The 23,019-nt window shown below is 38.7% G+C and overlaps 1 protein-coding gene across 4 annotated transcripts; it reads left to right on the top strand.

The window, feature by feature from the left end:
- Positions 1-1,513: 1,513 nt before the first annotated feature.
- LOC131239378 (polyadenylation and cleavage factor homolog 4) lies at positions 1,514-22,661 on the top strand. Of its 4 annotated transcripts, XR_009168150.1 has the most exons (9): positions 1,514-1,944; positions 6,061-6,162; positions 6,354-6,617; positions 7,514-7,630; positions 8,442-9,182; positions 10,071-11,066; positions 11,174-11,725; positions 22,045-22,147; positions 22,316-22,661. XR_009168150.1 is itself a non-coding variant. In XM_058237077.1 (8 exons), exons 1-8 carry the CDS (start codon positions 1,615-1,617, stop codon positions 13,974-13,976), a joined length of 3,132 nt encoding a protein of 1,043 aa, XP_058093060.1. In that variant the 5' UTR covers positions 1,514-1,614; the 3' UTR covers positions 13,977-14,494. The 4 variants fall into 4 exon arrangements, 3 of the variants coding, with proteins under 3 accessions (XP_058093060.1, XP_058093047.1, XP_058093067.1); XM_058237077.1 differs by lacking the exons at positions 22,045-22,147; positions 22,316-22,661 and adding an exon at positions 13,947-14,494; XM_058237064.1 differs by having other exon boundaries at positions 1,515-1,944; positions 22,045-22,661.
- The last annotated feature ends 358 nt before the right edge of the window (positions 22,662-23,019 follow it).

Raw genomic sequence — 23,019 nt, 5'->3', positions numbered from 1 at the left:
CCGTTTTGAAAAGGATACTTTTAAGTAAAAATTTTTGTTTAATGAAAAATCACGGAGCGCATTCCACGTTCACCATTAAGCCAGACTTTTATCACGAAAAGAATTCAGTGAAAAACCACTTAGCACTTTCCGTCTTCTGCGTTAACAACGCATTAACAAACACCACTAAACATGGAAAATTTTTCCAAGCGTTAAGTGCAAAAATTCAGCAGTAATAAACACGGCCTTAATCTTAGCAAGTGTTTGTCACAACCATTTCTAACCATACTTTTATGAAATTAATTGTTTTTTTTTAAAATAAAAATTTAAACCATACATGATATGAAGGACTTTGATTGGACCACGTGCTATTGTTAGAGATAAAAGCACTATCCATTAAATAACTAACAGACAAGTTAGCTAGGTCCACTCCGATGACAAGAATTGATTAGTCAAATAAAAGGCCGCTATCAAGATGGCCCCAATGGAGTACAAGATTAAACAACTTTCAAAACATACATCACATGAGCACAATCAAATGCCAATACATTAGTGATGGATGCATCTTGGTCTAAATATGGGCAGTACCAAATCATCAACCGAGCCATCTAGTAAAATCACATCATGCCATTGCTTGAATTGAGCTTAGGACAGAGTGGGCCAATACTATTATGAAGGATTCCATCTCTGACATCCACGCATTATTTATCAAATCTTACCATATCAGAGTCTCATGTTTCCCTATCTCATTCAATGTGGTTCTTACACGGCATGAGATGATGCTACTTGTCAACGGTGGATATCTGTTGGGGCTAAATTAGATGGTTACGATCAGCTGATCTGAAATTCGGGAGCTACCTCCCATCATAGTCGGGCCCACCATATGAGCGATTTGGATCACCGAAGGTCATCCCCCCTAAATGTACAGATTATTGGTATGAATAAAAGTTCGAGCATTACCTGCTTTTTAACCGTCTGCCTATTCGTAACTTTCTGTTAGAATCTTTCACTTGCAGAGATTTTTGAGTTATTCACCACCCACGGTTAGGATCAACGGTCTGGATCATTAACGCGTGGTTGCTATATGTGCAAACTGATGCATCTAGTTCTTCTATACTTTGTACCACACATCAGAACGTGGCAAATATTTGCATGATCCAGGCCTCTCCTTAGGTGGGCCCTATCACGAATGCCCTGGCACCCAAAATCAGGTCCATTCGCTCATCAGCGCGCAAGATAAAGATAAAACAAACGTACGGCTGAAAAATCAACCAACGGTCCTGGTTCAACATGAAATTTTATTCGACTACTTGTATTAACAGCATGGATTTTTTAAAAAAATAGTATTTATACAATGGGACCCACCATATGAACGGATCGGATCTCTCATATGGATGGCATTTGACATATGAACGGATCGGATCTCTCATATGGATGGCATTTGACACGTATGGCTACTCGCGCGTGTCGCGTTTTACGCTTCTCCTGCTTCACAGCAAATCTCCACCGTTTCTCCTTCGCACCCCTCCCTCTCTCTGGCAATAACCCCCAGACCCCCTTCCACTGCACGCCCGCACTCGTTTGCCTCCCTCCTTATATTTCCCCCACACAAGACAGGGAATTTACACAATTGCCATGGAAGAATCCCGCCTCAGACAAAACCCTAGAAACCCTGCTTTCCTCTCCGACCTCTCTTCCCAAAAGCCTTCGCCTCCCATTCTCGAACGCTTCCGATCTCTCCTGAAGCAGATCCAGGATCAGATCAGGCCCACATCGTCCGACGGCGACGATGACGACACCCTGCCGCGGCCCGAGATGGATGAGATCGTGCGGCTCTACGAGGACGTCCTCTCGGAGCTCACTTACAATTCGAAGCCGATCATCACGGACCTCACGATCATCGCCGGGGAGCAGAAGGAGTACGGAGAGGGCATTGCGGACGCTATCTGCCGTCGGATCGTCGAGGTAGGGTTCAATCTCTAAGGCAAGCGATTGATTGGTTTTGAATTTGACGAAATTGATTTTTTAAACTTTAATTTTCCATTATTTTGGTGTCGATTGGGGTTTGAATTTTGGGGAAATGGATTGCTTTCGATTCTCTTGCTTGGAGTATTTTGCAATTTTGGGAATTGATAGTTGCAACTGCTGGAATTGTTAGTTTTTATCACGAAGAGTAAATTCGTTATTGAAGAGCTTGCTGAATGCACTTAGAGAGAGAGAAGTTTCTATGTGGAGATTACACTTTTTAGGGATGGAACTATCAATTTCGGGAGGTGGAGACAACATTCCTGCCTGGTCTTCTCATTTTTTCTCTTCTTTTCTTTTGGGTTTTTTTTGTTGGTGATTGGTAGGGTCATCATCCCGTATGAATTCCTGGTACCCTACCCTATTGCAGTGCTGAGTGTTGATGTGGGGCTGAGCAGGCCCAGGCCTACCTGTGATCAGCAAAGACTCATGGATAAGAAGAGTCCAATGTAGGCCATTCGTAAGTGAAAATTGGGTTGATTGTATAACACAACCATGCAATTGAGGGTGTACAAAATGGTGGTGGGAGTGAAAATGGTCTCACTGTCCATTTGTCAGGCCCTTATTTGAATGACCCTGATCATCCAATCAGGGTTATATTGTGGCCATGTGCAATCCATGGTGGACTCCCATCCAATGTTTGACTGCGAGCATAGTTGTGGCCAGTTGGGTGCCTGATGTAATGCAATTTGAGTATTGAATCAGTGACATTTCAATACCTGAATTGCAATGATGGATGGAGAACACACCCACAAGACTATTGGAATAGAGAGGGATAAACAGCTTTATTGAAATTGAAACTTCTTCACCTTTTGCAAGTACTTAAATAAAACCTCATAAAACTTAGAAAATGCGATGTTTCCACCTCTTAGAACAACCCTTATTTATAGATCCTAAAAGGACATCCTAAAATCCTTGACAAGATTAACCAACTATTATACTTATTCCATTAACGTCTTCTTTCTCCTAATCTCCTTATTTCGAACTTTTGTACATTGAGCTACTTATGCTCAACCTCTTATCAAATTCAATCAGTTGAAGATGCTTCACTGAGTGCAATGTGATATTAACACCATTTTTGATGAAGGAATAGGGTGCTAACTCAAGTAAAATGCACCATATCTCGGTCCCAGTGACATGTTTCCCTGGCAAGATGTGCTATGCTTCTATGAGGATTGTGTGACACTACAACTCATCCCTGCACTTGGATCCAATAGAAGGATACTAATCACTGAATATACCAAAGACTTCACCTCCTTCCTTGATCCAATGAATCTAGTACGAATGTGGATGTTCATGTTCTTTCAATTTTAATGCATCCACAATTTTCTATGAGACTATTCTCATGGCTTTCCCCATCTTACCAGAATCATGCATATCTTCCCACCTACCAGAAATGAAGGTGTTGTGGAAATTGTTGTGTTTGAACCACCCCCCTCATTAATCACTTGAGGCATCGATAACACCACCCAATGGATAACCAATGTCTCCTCATTATCTTTATATCTGTTGCATCTTTTATATGATGTGCTTTATCACCACGTGTATGTTTTTTATTCTCACTTGATTAGTAACATCGTCTATCAAATGCACTGTTGATCTATCTACTGTGTCCGGATTTGTTGGGCTATTTCTGTGGATGGTGGACCCGTTTCGTGTCACTTCCTTTGAAGCCATAAGAGATGATTTTGAGCCAAAATCCTCCAAAAATCACCCACTTTGATACCAAAGATGATATAAATCGGGTATCAAATCAATGACGTTTTTGGTACCCACATTGCAGGAATGGACAAAGAACACACTCACAAGAATAACGGATTAAAAATTAGGAATGGACAAAGAACACACTCACAAGAATAACGGATTAAAAATTAGGAATGAACAAAGAACACACCATCAAGAATATTAGAATAGAGAGGGCTAAACAACTCTATTGAAATTGAAACTTATTCACCATTTACAAATTACTTAAATGAAACCTCCCAAAACTTGAAAAATTCAATGTCTCTACCTCCCAGAAATACGCTTATTTATTATGTTGACGGGCGTAGGCTGCCTGTGACTATTGGACCGGGTGGGTATTTGGTCCATTTTTGGACACGCCTTTTAGGCACATGGGGCGGGCTTGGGCTTATACAGAAAAGCCTGAACAATTTTGGGCTGAGCTTAGGCTACTCTGGCCGAGGTCCATAAATCTTTACTACATTTACGTATACATTATATATTACAAGTTGTCTGCAATTTAAGATGCAAGTGGACGGGCATTAGAAAACTGATCAATGTCACCCATTGGATTCCATCCATCTATTGGCTAGGCTAGTCTTACAATGCGGCCTACCTGATGTTCGGCTCAATCTCACACACGTGCGAGCCTATGGCATGAGCAACATGAACATCCAGATCAACCTCAAGCGAGAGCGCACTTGTTGGACGCAGAGGGCATTTTAAGATAAAGTTCCAAAATGCAGTGCTTTTTGGGTTTGGAGAAGAGTCACTGCCATCACTATCTTCTCATCCAAGGGCTGTTTGGATTGGTGGAAAATCCCGAAGACTCTGGTAATGAAATTGATTTCCAAAGATGTGAACCTTTTCCCTGTTTGTGAAAACAATAACAGGTGGGGAAATCAATTTTCCTATTTTCAAGGTTTTCCTTGAAAAAAAAGTAAAAACGATTTCTGGAAAAAAAAAACTGTTAAATCTATATTTCTAGGGTTGAGAGACAGCTCTTGTTGTTTGGATTGCTGGAAAATCCCGAAGACTGTGGTAATGAAATTGATTTCCAAAGATGTGAACCTTTTCCCTGTTTGTGAAAACAATAACAGGTGGGGAAATCAATTTTCCTATTTTCAAGGTTTTCCTAAAAAAAAGTAAAAACGATTTCCGGAAAAAAAAAAACTGTTAAATCTATATTTCTAGGGTTGAGAGACAGCTCTTGTTGTTTGACCTTTTAACATTTCAATGGAAATCATGTGTGCTAACACAAACAAGTTATCATGGTTTCTTTCTTACCCATTTCCTTGGATGTGAAGTTTAGTTCTCCATATTCACATTTTTGTTTCCACTAATGCAAACAGGCCCAAGGGAAAATAGAGGCTTTTCTCAGTAACAAGAAACACACAAAGTTTCTTGTGCTTTTCTAGGGTGCACGCCTACCTCCACAGATCCATAAAATCATGTTACCATCATCTCGTGTTCCCTCTTTGAGTTCTTGACTTTACACACACACACACTTGTATGTATGCATGTATATGTATGAGGTTTGGTAGCATATATGGTGATGTAGGACAATTAACCACTTGCTCTAAAAGCTTGAACTGTTAGAGTATGACGAATTAATCCCTTTATCTCATAGCCTAGGCCCCACATCTCATGGGTTAGGACCTCAGCTGAACCCCCCTCGTGGGCCCCAAATCACATGGGTACCGCCTCACACGGGCCACCCACCCCGAGTGTGTCCCCACATCCCACAGGCTACCCCACTCGAGCCCGGTTTGAAATGCGCATTAATCATCCCCGGTGAGGAGTCTCGAACATGAGACCTCCCGCTCTGATACCAATTTGATGTAGGACAATTAACCACTTGCTCTAAAAGCTCGAACTGTTAGAGTATGGCGAATTAATCCATTTATCTCATAGCCCAGGCCCCACATCTCATGGGTTAGGACCTCGGTGCCCCCCCGGGCCCAAAATCACATGGGTACCGTCTCACATGGGCCGCCCACCCCGAGTGTGTCCCTGCATCCCACAGGCTACTCCATTCGAGCCTGGTGTAAAATGTGCATTAATCACTCTCGGTGAGGAATCTCGAACACGAGACCTCCCCTGTGGGCCCTGCCCACCCCGAGTGTGCCCCTGCATCCCACAGGCGACCCCACTCGGACTCAGTGTGAAAATGCCCCTGCATTATATGGTACTGGTAGTCTATAGGATTATTTTTTGCCTGCCTTGTCTTTGTTGTTCAATTTTGTTTACTATTGGAAGGTGATGGATTTTCTCTTTTCATGGCATGTTTCTTCCTTGCATAAACCTTTAGTCTCTGGTACTTTGCTTTTGTAGGTCCCAGCTGAGCAAAAACTGCCATCTTTGTATCTTCTGGATAGTATTGTAAAGAACATTGGTCGAAACTATGTGAGGTACTTTGCTGCTCGGCTGTCTGAGGTTAGTACTCTTCGATACTTGATGTATGGATTTTCAATTTTGTTTTCTTTTTTCATGTGTTTGTGCTGAAGTTGAAACTTAATATTAGTTACAATGGTTGCTTATAAGCCACTTCCTAGCATGAGGCTGAGATAGATGAAAACATAAAAAGTCTCACCGTACAATCTTCACTACTGTTTATATTTTGCAAGGTGTTTTGTGAGGCATACAAGCAAGTTCACCCTAGTCAATATCCTTCTATGCGTCACCTATTTGGGACGTGGTCTACGGTGTTCCCTCCTTCAATACTGCGCAAAATTGAGTCTGAACTACAATTTTCTTCAGCTGTGAGTCATCAGACATCTAGCTGGACAGCTTCAAGACCTTCTGAATCACCATCTCCCCGTCCAGCTCATGGCATTCACGTCAATCCAAAATACTTGGAGGCACGGCGTCAATTTGAACATTCAACGGTGGTATATTCCAGTTTCATGTTGCTCTCTCTCTCTCCCCCCCCCCCCCCTCATGCATGCATTCTGCACAGTCAGTGTTGGACATGTGTTAGCCTGCCGCAAAGCTGATATGTATTGAAGTATTGGTGTATCGATGGCGTGCAATACATACATCTGAATCAGTGTAAACTTTGACCAATCTAGTGGCATTTTAAACCTGGGGAGTGTTTGTATGTGTCAGCATGTACTCATGCTTGATCTATGGGTAAAGGTGTAAAAGTGCCCCAATCTTTTTGGAAGGAGCAGACAAAATACCCCCTCCAGTCAGGAAAGGTCTGGATTTCTATTCTTTTACTGCTTATGTGGCCTATGGGTAAAGGTATACCAAAACCCTTACTTTTGGAAAAAGAGAAAATGAAGATTTTTAGCACGGCCTTTGTGTTTGGAGAATTGGATTCCTATCCTTTAACTGCTCATGGTATGCGTGTGTGTGACCTATGGGTTAAGGCATGTAAATACCCTTAGTTATTGAAATGGAGCAGATGGACATTTTAGGTGCAACGCTTATTCCTGGAAAAGATTGGATATCTATCCTTTTACCTTTCATGGCCTTTTGCCTGGTTTGGGCAACTATTTTTTTTCTCTCTCTAAAAACTCAGGGGTATTAAAAAAAAAAGATAAAATCAGGGGTATTACTTTCTGTCTTTTTCAGAGGTAAGCTGCTTGGCTATAACAACCACAATTGATTTAAGTGACTCATATACATGCATTTTATAGGTTCGATTATTGTTTACTGGCACTCTTGTTTAGTCCAAATATTTTGTTTGTCTGAAATGTTGTCTGCAAGTCTGAGTTGGGGTTTAACATGACGTTTGGTCATTTTATTCAGTGCTCTGAGTGGCAACAGTCTGTTTTTGCAGATGCATGAAACTGATCCCAGCGATAATGCACGTATAGCAGATTTTGGAGGAAAGGGAATGGAGAGAAATGCTTCATCGAGCCCCAAAGGATGGTCTGGAGCTTCTCCAAAATTTCATGTGTGCAATTTCAAGCCTCCTCTTCTCAACACTCTCCATGCTTTTTGAAAAGCTAAAAAGAAATTTTGGGTCCTGAACCATGTCATGCTTAGAGATTTACATAAATCAATTCAGTGCCACACCCAAGCACTTGAGTAGATTGATGCATTTTCTGTCATAGTGAATATCGTGTCTGAAGCTGTCTTTCTTATTCCAACTGCTTTTCTTGTTCTACTAAGGACATTTCTATGAATTGTCACTGCTTGCTCTACATCTAACTTGATTCTTATCATTTGGTATTTCTCAAGCACTCAAGCCTCAGGGAACTCCTTACATTGTGATCTTACATTTCTTTTGAAAACTTAAGGTGGCTTTGGAAATCATTCAAACCATGTTGGGTGGATATGTTTCAGGCCGTTCCCAACTGAAAAAGCACATCGTTTGGAGTGGCATGGAAAATGAAATTTGCATTAGGCTGACTATCCTTTTGCTGGTTTTCTGTCCAAAATGTGATGATCTGTTTGTTTCATGTAAGGGATGGAAAACTATTTGTTTGGGTGGAAATCAGTTCCACCAAACGGTCCAAATCACATTTCAATATGCCACTCTGCACCCTTATGAAGTTGTTCCATTCTGGAATTAGTTCATTAGTATTATGTAAATCGGCATCTAGATGAGGAATTTTATGCAACATCATTTAGAGTGAGGTTTCACCAGTATTCTTTTATCAGAGGTCTGCACTAGTAACAATTTCTCACCAATACAAGGTTCCACTTTTTTTTTTTTTATTAATATCAAGATCTAAACGTTGCAAATTATCTCTTCCATGCAGGATGTTCAAAATGAAAGGGGAGTTTCTTCAAGCCTACAAGCCTATGGGCGAAAACCCACCATTGGATATATTGAGCATGAATTTGAGCATGCTGAGGCGCTGCTGCCTCCACAGACTGCAGCAAGGAGTGCATCTTTAGTAACTGGATCTGAGAGTAAACTTGCTCCTCCAAAAAGTAAAGGTTTAAGGGCTTCATCGGCTACAGGGATCGGGCAGACAAGGCCTTTATCACCACGAAGCAATGGGTTCGCAAGGGATATTTCTCCTGGAATCGTTGAAAGGGCTTCTCCATCTCATTCAGGATTTTTATCTAGACTTGGCAGAGTGAATGACAGGGATGGGGAGAGGAGTGAGTCATGGGAGGGGAACTGGTCTGATGGTGGATCCCAACAAGTTGAAACTTCGAGTCCATATGCCCTTAGAAATGGATATGAGCAGCGACCGCCGAGGGCATTAATTGATGCTTATGGAAATTACAGAGGAAAAGACACCTTACAAGAGAAACTTTCAACGGTTGAACGGCTTGATGTAAATGGAAACAGTAAGAAAACCAACAGAAAATGGCAAAATATTGAAGAAGAAGAGTACGATTGGGAGGATATGAGCCCAACACCAGCAGATCGTAGCAGGGGCAATGATCTTATTGCATCTGATTTCCGGGCCAGTTTAAAGAGACCAAATGCCGCACTTTTGGAACCTGAATTCAGGAGCAACTGTCATAGCCAGGCTCAGCTTTCTCAGGTTGATGCTTCTACTGTTACTTGTTGTTGAAGTATAGATTCTCATCTTTGTTGTATAGCTTCTTCATCTTGTTTTCTGTGTAGTCCTTTTCTTAGTTGCAATACTAGTAGTTTGTAGATATTTTAATTCTTGGATTGCCACTTTTTTTGTATCGAAATCTTGTGCTTTGTTTGATCTTATCAAGATCTAGCAATGATAGGATAGCAAGAGCAACTATTACTTTACTCTCAATTTGAATTTTAAGAGAATATTACTGGATACCTTGCATTACTAGTGTAGTGACCAAGGCTTTATATATATATATATATATATATATATATATATATATATATATTATATAAAATAATGACTGTTCCTTTTCTTTTCTTTTCTTTTTAAATTTTTTATATATATATATATATATTATATTATGATGGGTTTGGTTAACTCTCTCTCTCTCTCTCTCTCCACAAAAAAGGCTAACATCCTATCAAAATACTGATAAAAAAAGTTTTGATATAATTTTTTGTTCTTGTAGTAATTTTAGTGTTACTTTTGCTAATATTGAGTGGTATGTGAGTTTATTTCTTGCTTAAATACTCAAAAGCAAATGGGCAACATTTTATCCTTGTATTATTTTTTCATTCTTGAATTTACACAGTATCAGATTGTCTTTAATACTTTTGGACTATACGTGTCATTTTAAACATCTTTTACTGTTTTCTGAAGGGTATTTTGACTGTTTTTGGCTGACTTAGGTCATATTGATTTTCTTTAAGAATTAGGTATATATTGTATGTATCTTGATGTCTGATAATCTTCTTCTTTGAAATTTATTTAGTTCCTGACCAGAATATTCCTTTCAGCTTTTGAACTAACAATTTGAAAGGTAACTTGTGTGTCATGCAGCTTGGTCGTGAATCAATGACTACGAAGTCTCTTAGTACAGTAACCCAAAATGGGTCATTGCCTCATTTTGAGGCTCCTTATCAAACTCGGGAGCCTTGGAATTTATCACACCGTTTTTCACAATCTTCAAACCCGTATCTTACCCCACAATCAAGAGCAGCTCTACAAATGCCCTTTTCTGCAAGTGGAATGGTTCCATCAGCTGGTCAGAAAATCTCTCCTCTTGATAGCAAACTAGAAGCTGAAGCTCCGGTTTGGAGCTTCCCAACCATTCAGTCGAGGATGGGCTATTCAAACCCTGGCACCTCAAACTTGGCGGTCCTGTCGTCTGCTGCACCAGCATCAACAATGGAGAAGCATTTGGCACAAAGGCCACATTCACCTCCCATCACACAACACATGCGGCCTCCATTGCATAATTCTCTTCCTCCACCTTTGGTCCATAGCCTTCCACACCGTGCACAGTTTGATTTGTTGGATGTTAACAGGTTATCTGTTAATCATGGCCCAAATAAGTCTTTGATTTTGTCTCGGCCACAATTTGATGCTGCTGATAGGACAAGCCTAAATTCTTCAACGTTGCTCCAATTTCCTCAGCAGCAGGCTGGTTTGGTTTCTTTGATTCGGCCACCAAGTCAGGAACATGCTGCTCTTCCTCCTGCCCCAGCATCTCATTTAGTGGCACAAACTCTAAATCATGGACCTATGCAAGGACAGGGTTCCATTCGGAATGCAATCTTTCCCAACCCATTTCCTGGAATATCTTCTTCATCTGTAACGATCCATAGTATACCAGGTACCTCTTTCCATGTACCAGGTGGGGCTTTACCTCCATTACCTCCGGGGCCGCCTCCTGTCTCATCACAGATGGGGCCCACATCTCAAAATACAGGGCCCATCATCTCTAATCATCCTCCTGGGAGTGCATTTTCGGGTCTGATTGGTTCTCTCATGGCCCAAGGTTTGATCTCATTAACAGCGCCAGCTGCCCCACAGGTAGTGCCTTTTCTTTTTGTTCCCTGAGCAAATTCATTATCCTTCATGTCATTGTTCTAAGTAATGCAATGCAAAATGCATCTTAAGCAAATGATATGATTTTTCAGGATTCTGTAGGACTGGAGTTTAATTCAGAACTTCTTAAGGTGCGTCATGAGTCTGCAATAAATGCTTTATATGCTGAGCTTCCACGACAATGCACAACATGTGGACAGCGTTTCAAGTCCCAAGAAGAGCATAGCAATCATATGGATTGGCATGTTACTAAGAATCGTATGTCTAAAAACCGTAAGCAAAAGCCCCCCTCGCGGAAATGGTTCGTAAGTGCCAAAGAATGGTTTAGTGGTGCTGAGGCTTTGGGAACTGATTCTGTTCCTGGCTTTTTGCCAACTGAAGCGGTTGTAGAAAAGAGGGAGGATGAAGAAACGGCTGTTCCTGCAGATGAAAATCAGAATGTGTGTGCACTGTGTGGGGAGCCTTTTGATGATTTTTATAGTGATGAGACTGAGGAGTGGATGTATAAAGGGGCTGTGTACTTGAACTCACAAGATGGATATACAGAAGTCATGGATAGGTCGCAGTTGGGTCCTATCGTGCATGCCAAGTGTAGATCAGAGTCTACTGCAGTTCCTACTGAAGATTTTGAACAAAATGAGGAGGTATGCTTACTTGCTCTGCCTTTTGGCCATTAGAAAAATCCAAGAATCTCCTTTGGTGATTCATAAAAGAACTTGGAATAGAACATTTGCTGCCATCAGACCTGCAGGATGAGATTGCTTTTTTAAGGAAAATGCTTGCGTGTGCCCAGTGTGCACTGCTCGCGTCTCTTTTGAGTTGAAATGCTTACTAGTCTCTAGATGGTGAGAGATTAGGGTGCATGACTTCTTCTTCTTCTTGAATGTGAGAAATTGTTTCTATTCTAGTATAGTTAAGGTATTTTTTCACAACATGCTTTCATGGAAAAGTAAAATCAATTTGGATTTTGAAAGCATGCATCGGTGAAAATAAAACTTGTGAATGTATTTTTCAGCAAATTTTCGGTCGTATTCTTTATCTCTTTGTTTTCAGCAATTCATGTAGCTATTTTATTCTAGTGTTATCGTTCTTTTATATATATATATATATATATATATATATATATATATATATATATTCATATATATTCTAGTGTTTCTAGAGAATGGGCATCGAAGATAGATATTATTTTAGTCTCACACTTTGAATGGTTGGGGCTAATCCTTTTTTTTTTTTTTGCCAAAAAGAAACGTAATTTTATTTAGATGAGTGCCAAACAGGCGCAAAAGCTTACAGCCCATTCAAAGGAAAAAGAAAGTCTTTTGGGGCATCTATGCAAGAGAGCCAACCTGCCAAGCAATGCTTTGCCCTTCTTGCCACAAGGGACAGAAGAATTCATTTTGTTGAAACATCTCCCATTCCTTCTCTCTCCAAATTGTCCAAAGACCGGCTAACAAGGATGACCTCCACACTGCCCGCTCCTGCTTTCCAAACTTCACCCCATGCTAAGATGTTAGCAACAATTCCGTCGTGCCCGGCATCACCCGTGAGATACCAAATGCTCTGAGAAAGCTAGGCCAAACCATTTGAACAATTGGACAATGAATGAACAAGTGATCCACTGACTCCGAGTATGTTGGGGTGATCTTTTATTGAATTGAACTATTGTAGTTCAGTTCAATTGAGCATCTACACAGCGTCAGGCTTAGAATTTACTTCTTTTTAAGTTATAAGCCATTGGATTGTATTGAGAGAATCACGCTGGGGTAAGTCCAAAGGGAAGTCAATTCCATGCTAAAGGGCCAATGTCTCTGCCTAATGGCATTTAAGTTCCTTGTCAGGCCAACAACGGTGAGAAGTATATCACTGTTATCATTGGATGCGTTACTCGAAAATCCAGATTTATGATATGAATCATCACATTTGTTACTGTCGTCATCTTAGCCTTTCTCCAAGCAATTTATAGTCAGCTTTAAAATGTTAGATTGGCAAAAGTTTGCCAACCGCCTGCCACCAGATATAAAAACTGGCCATGATAGGTTCACAGCACCTCTTCATCATCATCATCGTCGTCCTCATCTACTAAGCCTTATCCCCATCACTCAGAATATAACAGCACATCTGTAATGCGTAAATTAGATCTGTACAAAGAAAAAAAATTGATATGCACACCTACCCTTTTTGATATGCACCCATTTCTACTAAAGTTAACACACGCACATGTGCACACACATAAATCTTTACTAATATACAAAACCAGCTATAAGGGCAGCTCCCTGCAATTAAATAGTATAAACCATATGGACCATTAAAATGAGGATCTTAAGAGGCTACTGAGATATGTAGAAGTGCATTTATGCCATTTTCGGTGTACCTGTGATAGTATCACATGATGACTTGAACGGGAAAAATTACTATTCCTTGATGCTACCATGTAAGTTAATCTTTAAAGCACCTACATTTCTGTGGAAAAAGGTAACGAAAGCACCAATCCTTTGGTAAAAAAATGCATCTATTCGTGTATGCAAGCAGGAGTTTGCATGTGTGTGTAAAGACATTGTCATACAGAGGAACTGCACTACGAAAACTATACTAAATTGCTGGATTCTCATTGTCGTTTTTTCTATGCCTTGTTTTCTTTAGAGGTTTTTTCTATACCTTGCTATTTTATGCAACAAATTAATGCTTCCCTTCTCTGAAAAAAAGAGCAAAAAAATTGCTAAATCTCTTCTCAGTACTATAGTTTTTCTGGAATTGGTATCCACACAGCCTTTTTGATATGCACTCTTTTCTCTTTTCTTTCGGGAATCAATGTCGACACTTTTTGATTTATCGACCTTTCTTTTTCTACTTCTGGTAATACAGTCACACAACTTTCTGTTGCTGGATTACTAAAAGTAGAAAGAAATGGTGGTGGAGGTTCGGCGAAGATACAAAAGGTAGGATGTTATAGAGGATTATTCTGTTTGCAGTACAGGAGATATGGAAGGAAGGAGATGAGAGAATTTTAACCCGGTTGACGTACTTGTTAAGTTTTTTTTTTTTTTTTTCTGGCTGGATGATGGGTGAGCCAAATTGAGGTACGGCACCAACATTAAGAGAAGGCTTCAAGATCCTTGGTCTTTTTTTTTTTTTTTTTTTTTTTTTTGAGACATTAGAGTTGGTGGGGATTCTTGTAAAGAGTGTTATTGGGTTTGTGTCTAATGCCAAAAACAAGTGGAGTCTTGCTTGTATTTTTAATGATATTTTTGACCTCTCTCTTGGGTTAAACATTTCGCTTAATCATGGATGAAATTGCCGATACTGTTGCCAAAAGGTGTACCAGATTCAAACTTTCTAGTTGGGACTCTTGGCCCTTTGACCAAGCATTCAATAAAGGTAATGACCTGCTGTTAAACCGTTACATTACGGGCTGTAATGGCCCCATAATGGCCATCATGGCCTTCTAATAGTCGATTTTTTTTTTTTTTTTTGAAAAGAAAAAAATTTGCAAAAATATTAGAAAAAACAAGAGGATTCCAAATTTGTATTCTTTTCTGATTTTGAACATGTTTATGATGGTGTAACGGACATTTTTTGGTAAGCATGTTGTCTCGGGTTGTTGGATGATTTTATTGACTTGTAAGGCTTATACTCAAAATTCCTACATTTAAATTTCTAAATATCTAGTATCAATGATTCAATATAAATAACATATATGAACATGAATTAAAAAATGAAATAATTATACCATTTAAAACCATTTCCCTCAAGAAATTTGAGGAAAACAGTACAAATTAAATGTGGATAATGGTGTCAGGTAGATTTAGAACTCACTCGAATGCCCATAAAAAGGCTTGGGATTCTTGCAATCTATGGAACTCATCCAACTAATGCATATCGCAAACCATTTGATACCATTTTCCTCAAGAAATTTGAGGAAAATTAAAAAGTTAAATTCGGATGAATAGTATTGTGTCGCTTTAGGATCATTCAAATGCCCCTGAAATGGCCCAAAATTCATACAATCTGCGGAGCTCATCTCTAACCATTTGACTAAGGTATTCAAAATCGGTTACGTGACGGTCGTAACAGTAACGGTCATAACCGTTATACGTTACGGGGTTGAAACGGCCGTAATGGCTGTTACAGAAAAATAGGCCGTAACGGTCCATAACGGAGCTGTAACGGACTGTAATGGTCCTGTAACAATTTTTTCAAAAAATAAAAGAGGGCCATAATGGCTGATACGGCCCATATCATAACAGTAACGGTGGTGGCCGTTACGGCCACCGTTACTGTTTTGGAACACCTTGCATTTGACACAATTTCCCTCAAGAGATTTGTGAAAAAATTAAAATTAAATTTGGATGAATAGTGTCGGCCAATTTGGAACTAGTTCCATGCCTCCAAAACGAGCCAAAATTCATATAATCCATATGTTTCATCCCACTAATGCATATCCCCAAGCATTTGACGTCATTTCCCTCAAGTAATTTGAGAAAAAAAAGGTCCAAATATTTTACAAAAATAAAATAAATTTTAAAATTGTTGGAAATTATATAAGAACCAACAAAAATACAAAAAAAAGAAAAAAGAAAGTTATAAAAGCATGGCAAAATCAAATACAAATCTAGCAAAATTTGGTCAATTTTGTAATATATTGGTAAATTAATATATTTGCATAAAAGAACAAGAAAAAGATTCTTTTACATACATTTTGGAATTTTCCAAATTCAGCCTTGGATTTTCGATTATTTGAAAACGGCTCTAACATTGTGTTTTAATATTCAAAATTTGCATAAATTTAGTCAGAAACGAGTTAAAAATAGTCCCAAAAAGTGGAGGCAATGTGTTCCATGTCCATTACGATACGGCTGTAAGGGCCGATATGTAGAGGTAACAGCTGTGCCATGACCCTTATGAGATTTGGGGCTGAAACGGAGAATTTATTTTTTGGGGCTGTTTCGGCCGTTACGGGGCATAACTACTGTTACCCCCCGTAGCGGTTGAGAAACGACCAGTTTTTTCTATTCAAATCCGTTTTTCTCATCAATTTTCCACATTTCTCAATTAAAATTTTTTTCTACATTATTCTATATCAGATTTCACCCCTCTTACTATAGTTTTTAAGGTTAAAGCCATAGATTGAAAAGATTTGGGTGAATAGAAGCATTGTGGGCAAGTTTTTTCAAAAAATAAAAAAAGTTGGTATTTATACATTTTTTTTTTCTGATTTCTAGTTCCAATGCTTGATTGTGATGTGTAAATATTAGAGATACATAACCACGTTCATAAATTCATCAAACAACCAAATACAACATTCTCACCAATGAGTGAACCGTTACTCTATCATAAACATGTTAAAAATATAAAATGAATACATATTTGAAATATTTACATTATTCTTGATTTTCTAAATATTTTTCCAGAATTTTTCGAAAGATTTTTTTTTTTTTCCAAATGTTATGGGGGTCGTAATGGTCGTTACACTCCTGTATCAGCCGTTATGGCCGATACTCGCATTGGTAACGATGGTGACTGTTACAACCACCGTTACCGATACGAAATACCTTGAGTGGAGGAGAAATTGTAAAGAATTGGAAAACAACTCCTAAAAGAGCTCTTATGCTTATAGTGGTCCAGGGCCATTACTTTGGAGTCTGGACTATAACCAACGTTGTCAAATTGCATATGCGATCACACACACACACACACACACATATATATATGCTTTGGAGTTTGGACTATAACCAATGTTGTCAAATTGCATATGTGATCGCATATATATAATAATAATAATAATAATAATAATAATAATAATAAAAAAAAAAAAAAAAAAAGAAAGAAAGAAGGAAAATATAAAATAAAAATTCTAGAAAATTAGGGAAAACTTGCCTAATTAGTACACATGATTGGATTGGGTTATTTTACTTACTTCATTATAATTTAAGTGTTTCATTCAGTTATATATTTAATCACTTATATTATATTTACGTAAATTTTAACAAAACAGTCAACAAGCTACATTAAGAGAGAATTAATTATTAAAATCATTGTACATAGGAATTTTATTGATAAATGGATAACTTGAAACAACTCACAAGTTAAAAACTTAATTTACAAAAAACAAGCACAGCTTACAAAATATAAAAAATAAACATGTTTGAAATAGTTATAGAGAGATTAAAGTAAGAGAGAAAGAGCGAGATATTTAGAGCTTTGGAGTAAAGAATAGTGAAAATGGAAGGGATATGAGTGCCTATTTATTTGCAAAAGTGCCCCAAATTGAAAAATAAATAAATCTCCCAACGGTCATATTTCTGATTGTTGGGACATACATATGCGATCGCATATTGGTCGCAAATCAAAGTATGCCATGGCATACTTGCCAGGATCGCATATACCATGACGGCATATGCAATCTAATCCACAGTATGTGCATATGCTGTCGCATATGCGATCGCATTTGACAACAATGACTATAACGGTCCATTACAATGTGTGTGTGTGTGTGTGTATATATATATATAAATTACTTGGAATGGACAGTTACGACTCCGTATTGTGTAATGGCACGCTAATCATTATGGCCATTACATAATCGTTTTTGAATACTATGCCTTTGACTGGTGTAGCTTTACTTGTTTCTAGCAATACAGAGAGATTCCCTGAAGAAATCAAAGAATTTCTTGGGAATCCTACATGATCAATTCATTCTTTTTTCTCCGACAGATGGTCAGAACTTCATCTGGGTTCAAATCCTACTGAGAGATCCACTAGAGATCAGAAATTGTTGAAGAAACAACAAGATGTTTCTTTTGTCCCTTCCAGGTGATTGGAAAATAAAGAAATGGTTGATATATTTAAGATAATTACGCATTTACAAAATACCGTCTCAATTCATCCTATTTCATTAGATCTGGGATGTGATATGGTAACCAATCCTTGTTTACCAACCACACATTGTCTAATCAATCATGTTAGCTTTATATATATATATATATATATAAAGGTCACATTATTTTATTAAAAGTAGTGTAATGCAAAGCAAAAACAATGATGATGAGAAATCAGATGGAGAAACAAGGATCTAGCCCCCATTTTAATACAAAAGCATTCATGGTACAATGTTCCTGTTTTTTTTTTTTTTTTGGGATCCCAATTCCCAACTAACGACCTTATTACTTACCTTCCATAAAACCTCACTAAATTTAGAGTTGCTGCAGAAAGCTCTTTTATTATTTTCTTTCCTGATAGACCATAGGATAGGAAACAAGGAAAGCTGCAAGGCAGTTTTCTTTCTTTTATCAATCTGACCTTCTTGCAAGCCATAAATAAACTATTAATGTGAGTAGATGAGATGGTACACCAATATAGTTTTGGAAGTCTATAGGAGATATTGGGTTGTTTTCCTTAACAAAGTTGTTCAGCTGGATTGTAAGATCGAAGAAAATGCCAAGCAAATGGAGGAAAAGTTCCAGTGTACCTGTTTATAAGAATAAAGGAGACAACATGGGACTAGACTTTTGAGCCATTCTATGAAACTTTGGTAAAGAGGTTGAGCAAAGACTGAGGCCGGAGACGGATGTATTAGAAAATAGTTTGGTTTCATGCTAGGGAGGTCTACCATTGAAGCTATTTTCCTACTTAGACAATTGATGGAGAATTATAGGGAGAAGAGGAATGATCTTCACATGGTCTTTATTGTTTTAGAGAAAGCTTACAATAGGGTTTGAAGGGAGTTTCAAGAGGATATATTGACATGATTAGGGATACCTATGAGGGAGCAATAACAAATGTGAAGACCACTAGGGGAGAGGCATGTGGTTCCTCAATTACTGTAGGCTTGCACCAGTGGTTGGAATTGGGCCCCTACCTTGTTGCATTGGTTATGGACGAGTTAAAGAGGGGTTTGCAGGAAGGGATCCCATGGTGTATGCTGTTTATAGATAAGATAGTTGTGATTGACAAGATGAGGGAGGGCGTAATACTAAGCTAGATTTATGGAGAGGTGCTTTAGAATATTAAAATTAGTAGGACTAAAACAATGTGTATAGAGTGCAATTTTTGCAACAATTAGTGTGGGAATGAGGAATTAGTAGAGATTGCTGACCAAGAAGTTTCCCAAAATGACTACTTCCGATATCTTGGGTCGATAATTCATGAGAATGGAGAGATTGAGATGGATGTTGCCCATAGAATTCAAGCGGGGTGGAAGAAATGGAGATGTGCTCCTGGATTTTCATGTGATCGTCGTGTACCCCACTCAAACAGAAAGGGATATTTTATAAGATGGCTACAAGACCAGCCATGCTTTATGGCACAGAATGTTGGGTAGTAAAGGAACAACATTTTTTTTTTTTCTTCCAAAGATAACGATATTATATTAAAAGAAGCAGAAATACAAAGGAAAGATCTGCTGAGATAGCAGAAAGAAGAAAAACAAAAAACTTAAAAACAACAGATCACAATCCTTACTCCCATTGATGTAAACCACCCATTCTGCAATCATTTTTTTTGCCCTAGTCCAAACTACTTGAACCGTAGACTGATTATCATTAAAGCATCTATCATTTCTTTCCTCCCAAACAGACCACCAAATGGGGAGGATCGCCATTCTCCATAGCCGAGATTTAACTTTCCCCAGCTTAAAGCCATGCCAAGTCGCCAACATGAGGGGGTGAATTTCGGAATACACCGATTGATATTGAATCTCTTGAAAAATTCTGACCAAATCTGAGATATAAACGGGCAATGAAGCAGTAAATGATCCACCGATTCTTCATCCCGCATGCAGCAGAGACATATATTAACAAGCTGCATTCCCCTCTTTCTTAGATTATCAACTGTTAGGATCTGGTTTTTGCCGACCCGCCAGGCAAAACAAATGTATTTGGGAGGGGCTGGGTATTTCCAAATAAAAGGAAGGGCCGGGCTTGATGGAGTGGATGAAGGGGTAAGGAGGGAATATAAAGACTTGACCGAGAAAACGTTGGATTTGTCTCTATTCCAGACCAAACTGTCAGACAAAGATGATGGGATGGGTGAGTGTAGCTGACATAAGGATGATGAGATGGGTGAGTGGCAAGACAAAGAAGGATAGAATTAGAAATGAATGCATTTGAGGGAATTTAGGAGTAGCACCAATAGGTAACAAGATGAGGGAAGTATACGTGGATGGTTTTGTAATGTGCAATAGAGACCAAGAACTAAGCCAGTTAGAAGGAGTGAATTTGCACAAGTTGAAGGCTCTAAAAGGACAAGGAGAAGGCCCAACAGGACGTGGGTGAAGGTAGTAAGAAAATACTTGATGACCTATGGTTAGCTGAAGTTATGGCCCTTGTTGGAATGGCGGAAAAAAGATTTTTTGTAGCTGATCCCAGATAGCTTTTAGATGATGATGATGAGTTGTTGAGAAGTCACAATGAAGAAAATTAATGGTCCACTGTCTGCTCATTGTGAAGAAACATTTAACAACCATCCATAATCATGTTTCTTCACCTCAAATGATCAATGGTTAGCATTTTTGTTTGAAAGATCAGTGGTTGGCATCTTGTTTCTTCTTACCAACTAATAGAAGGCAATGACTCATGAAGTCCTAGATACTGCCAAATGTGTGAAGGAAGGGCAATAGCAGGCCTGAGGGGGATACCCTAAAAGGATCTCGCTGTGAATTTGCCATTTTTACCTACTCTCATATATTCTTCTCCCTGGGATTAGGAACAATCCTAGATAACCTCTCCAATGAGTTGATGAAATCAACTCTCTTTCTTTAAATGCTCTTTTGAATTCTAGCTCTCAAACAATGTGCTCTCATGTAATCAGTACTACTGAGAAACCATCACATCGCACCCTCTGGCCATTTCATACAAACCAGGGAAAATCTAACATGGGGCCCTGTCAATCACACCAAGGACCCTCCCAGAAACGAAACCGGTCTCCTGCACCAACTTTCTGCCCTCCCTCCCCAAGCTCATTACACTAAACTTGCACTCTCTGCTCCCTGCCAAAGGGGAAGTCTCTATGGATCCTCTCCAATCTTTGGATGACATTTGATGGCACTGAAATAGAGACATAAAGTAGACATGCATATTAACTGAGGTCACTTTGATGAGAGTTAACTTTCCCCATAGCAGTAACTTTCTTTTTCCAGCCTGAGAGCTTACTCCCGAAATATGCTTCAGAGGCTTGCCCCTATGCATTATGGCAACCCAAGCTACATGTCTGGGAGTTTCGAACTTTGTACCCAAAGTTATGAGCATAAACATTCACTTCTCCTTCCCCAGTCAAATGCCCAGAATTTTGTTTGTTTTTTTTTTTTTTTGTTTTTTTGTTTTTTGTTTTTTGTTTTTTGTTTTTCGTTTCGTTTCGTTTTATTTATTTATTTATTTATTTTTTTATGTATATTAATCTTGAGGCTGAGAATCGTTTTCAAGCATTGCATATATTTCCTTAAAATTTCAACCTCATCATAGCTAGCATCGCAAAACAAAATTGTCATTCGTGAACTGAACATGCTATATTTTAAAAATAGTATTCCCTATATAAAAGTGATTGATCAGCCTAGTCTTGCATGCTTCTGAAAGCACGATACTGGGAGCTTTGTGAGAATGACAAATAGAGAAGGGGATAGAGGATCCCTTTGACAAAAAAATCCCTGCAACTTTTGAAGAAACGTTTGGGCGATCCATTAACTAGGATCAAGATATAAGCTGAATTGACACTCGTATGTTGGTTATTATATATATGATTCCAGTGCTTGATAATCCGAAATAACTATGAAAGTCTATGATGATAATGATAAGGATGATGTATAATCCGTTCCATTGCTTACGTGCTCTGCTAGTCAATCAAAAGAATTAAATATTTACTTCTGGGCAAATGTTTCTCCTTTCACAGTCCATCTTTCCCGTGAATTTTCTTTGACTAGTCTGGGAACAGTACTAAGTAGCTCTCTCTCTTTCTCGCTTATGATATGCAGGGACTTAATGAAGAGGGTATACAAAGAAAAAGGATGCGGATTTAGATTTATGCTGAGTTGATCTCATTTGTAAAGTACTTGGGAGTTTCATGGGCCGTCTATGGTATGCACAACTAATTTTCCCTCAACAGTCAGACCCCTGCATACCATGACACCATGTTAATCTTGTATAATGTAAAGTTAGAGTTTGTACCATTCACATAATCTTTCAACAGAAAGTTTACAGATCTTCTCACATTCCCTCACGCGACTCTTTTTCTTTGTTTTGCAGTCTACAAGTTTAAGGGATCCTTTTAAAACTATATGTTGTTGTTTACAGGACCCACCTCATCCACATTTGAAGGAAGTTTTTGGCCCACAATACAAACTGAAAAATGTCTCTATTTATCTGTCATGCTAACCATGTCATCCCTCATAGGGAGACTTGTCTGCAATTTTATTTCTTTTATTTTCTTCCTCTTCTCCTTAATTTTCTGCAGGGGAGTGATGGATCAGATCAGAGCATGGCGGCAGTCCCACCAACAGCTCCTGCATGTAATTTTTCCCTTCATTTTATTTGTTAGGAATTACGGGTGTAGCCGTTTATGAATTAATTGAGACTTTTAGACTTCTCTCTCTCTCTCTCTCTCTCTCTCTCTCTCTCTCTCTCTCTCTCTCTGTGAACCAACTCCATAGTTATACATTGGAAGCAGACTATTGATTTGGATTTGTTAAATCTTGTTTATCAATGGATTTGAGCTGTGTTTTCTTTGCATATGCCTACTGTTTTCTTGCTCTATTGAATTCTGAAGACACATTGCAACCAATCCACGATCACCTTGCGATTCAATCAGCTCTTATGTTTCTGTAATTGGAAATTGGAATTTTAGGGACTATATTGGGATGAGAGGCAGAGCAAGGGAAAACCTCGAAGAATTGATAAAATTGAAATGCTTGTAGAAATCCTCTTTTCTGTGCTTTCATGTTGCAGATGAG

The sequence above is a fragment of the Magnolia sinica genome, chromosome 1, assembly GCF_029962835.1.
Source record: "Magnolia sinica isolate HGM2019 chromosome 1, MsV1, whole genome shotgun sequence".
NCBI lineage: Eukaryota > Viridiplantae > Streptophyta > Magnoliopsida > Magnoliales > Magnoliaceae > Magnolia > Magnolia sinica.
The sequence above is the reverse complement of the archived record's forward strand: the minus strand, read 5'-3'. Positions and strand labels throughout refer to the sequence as shown.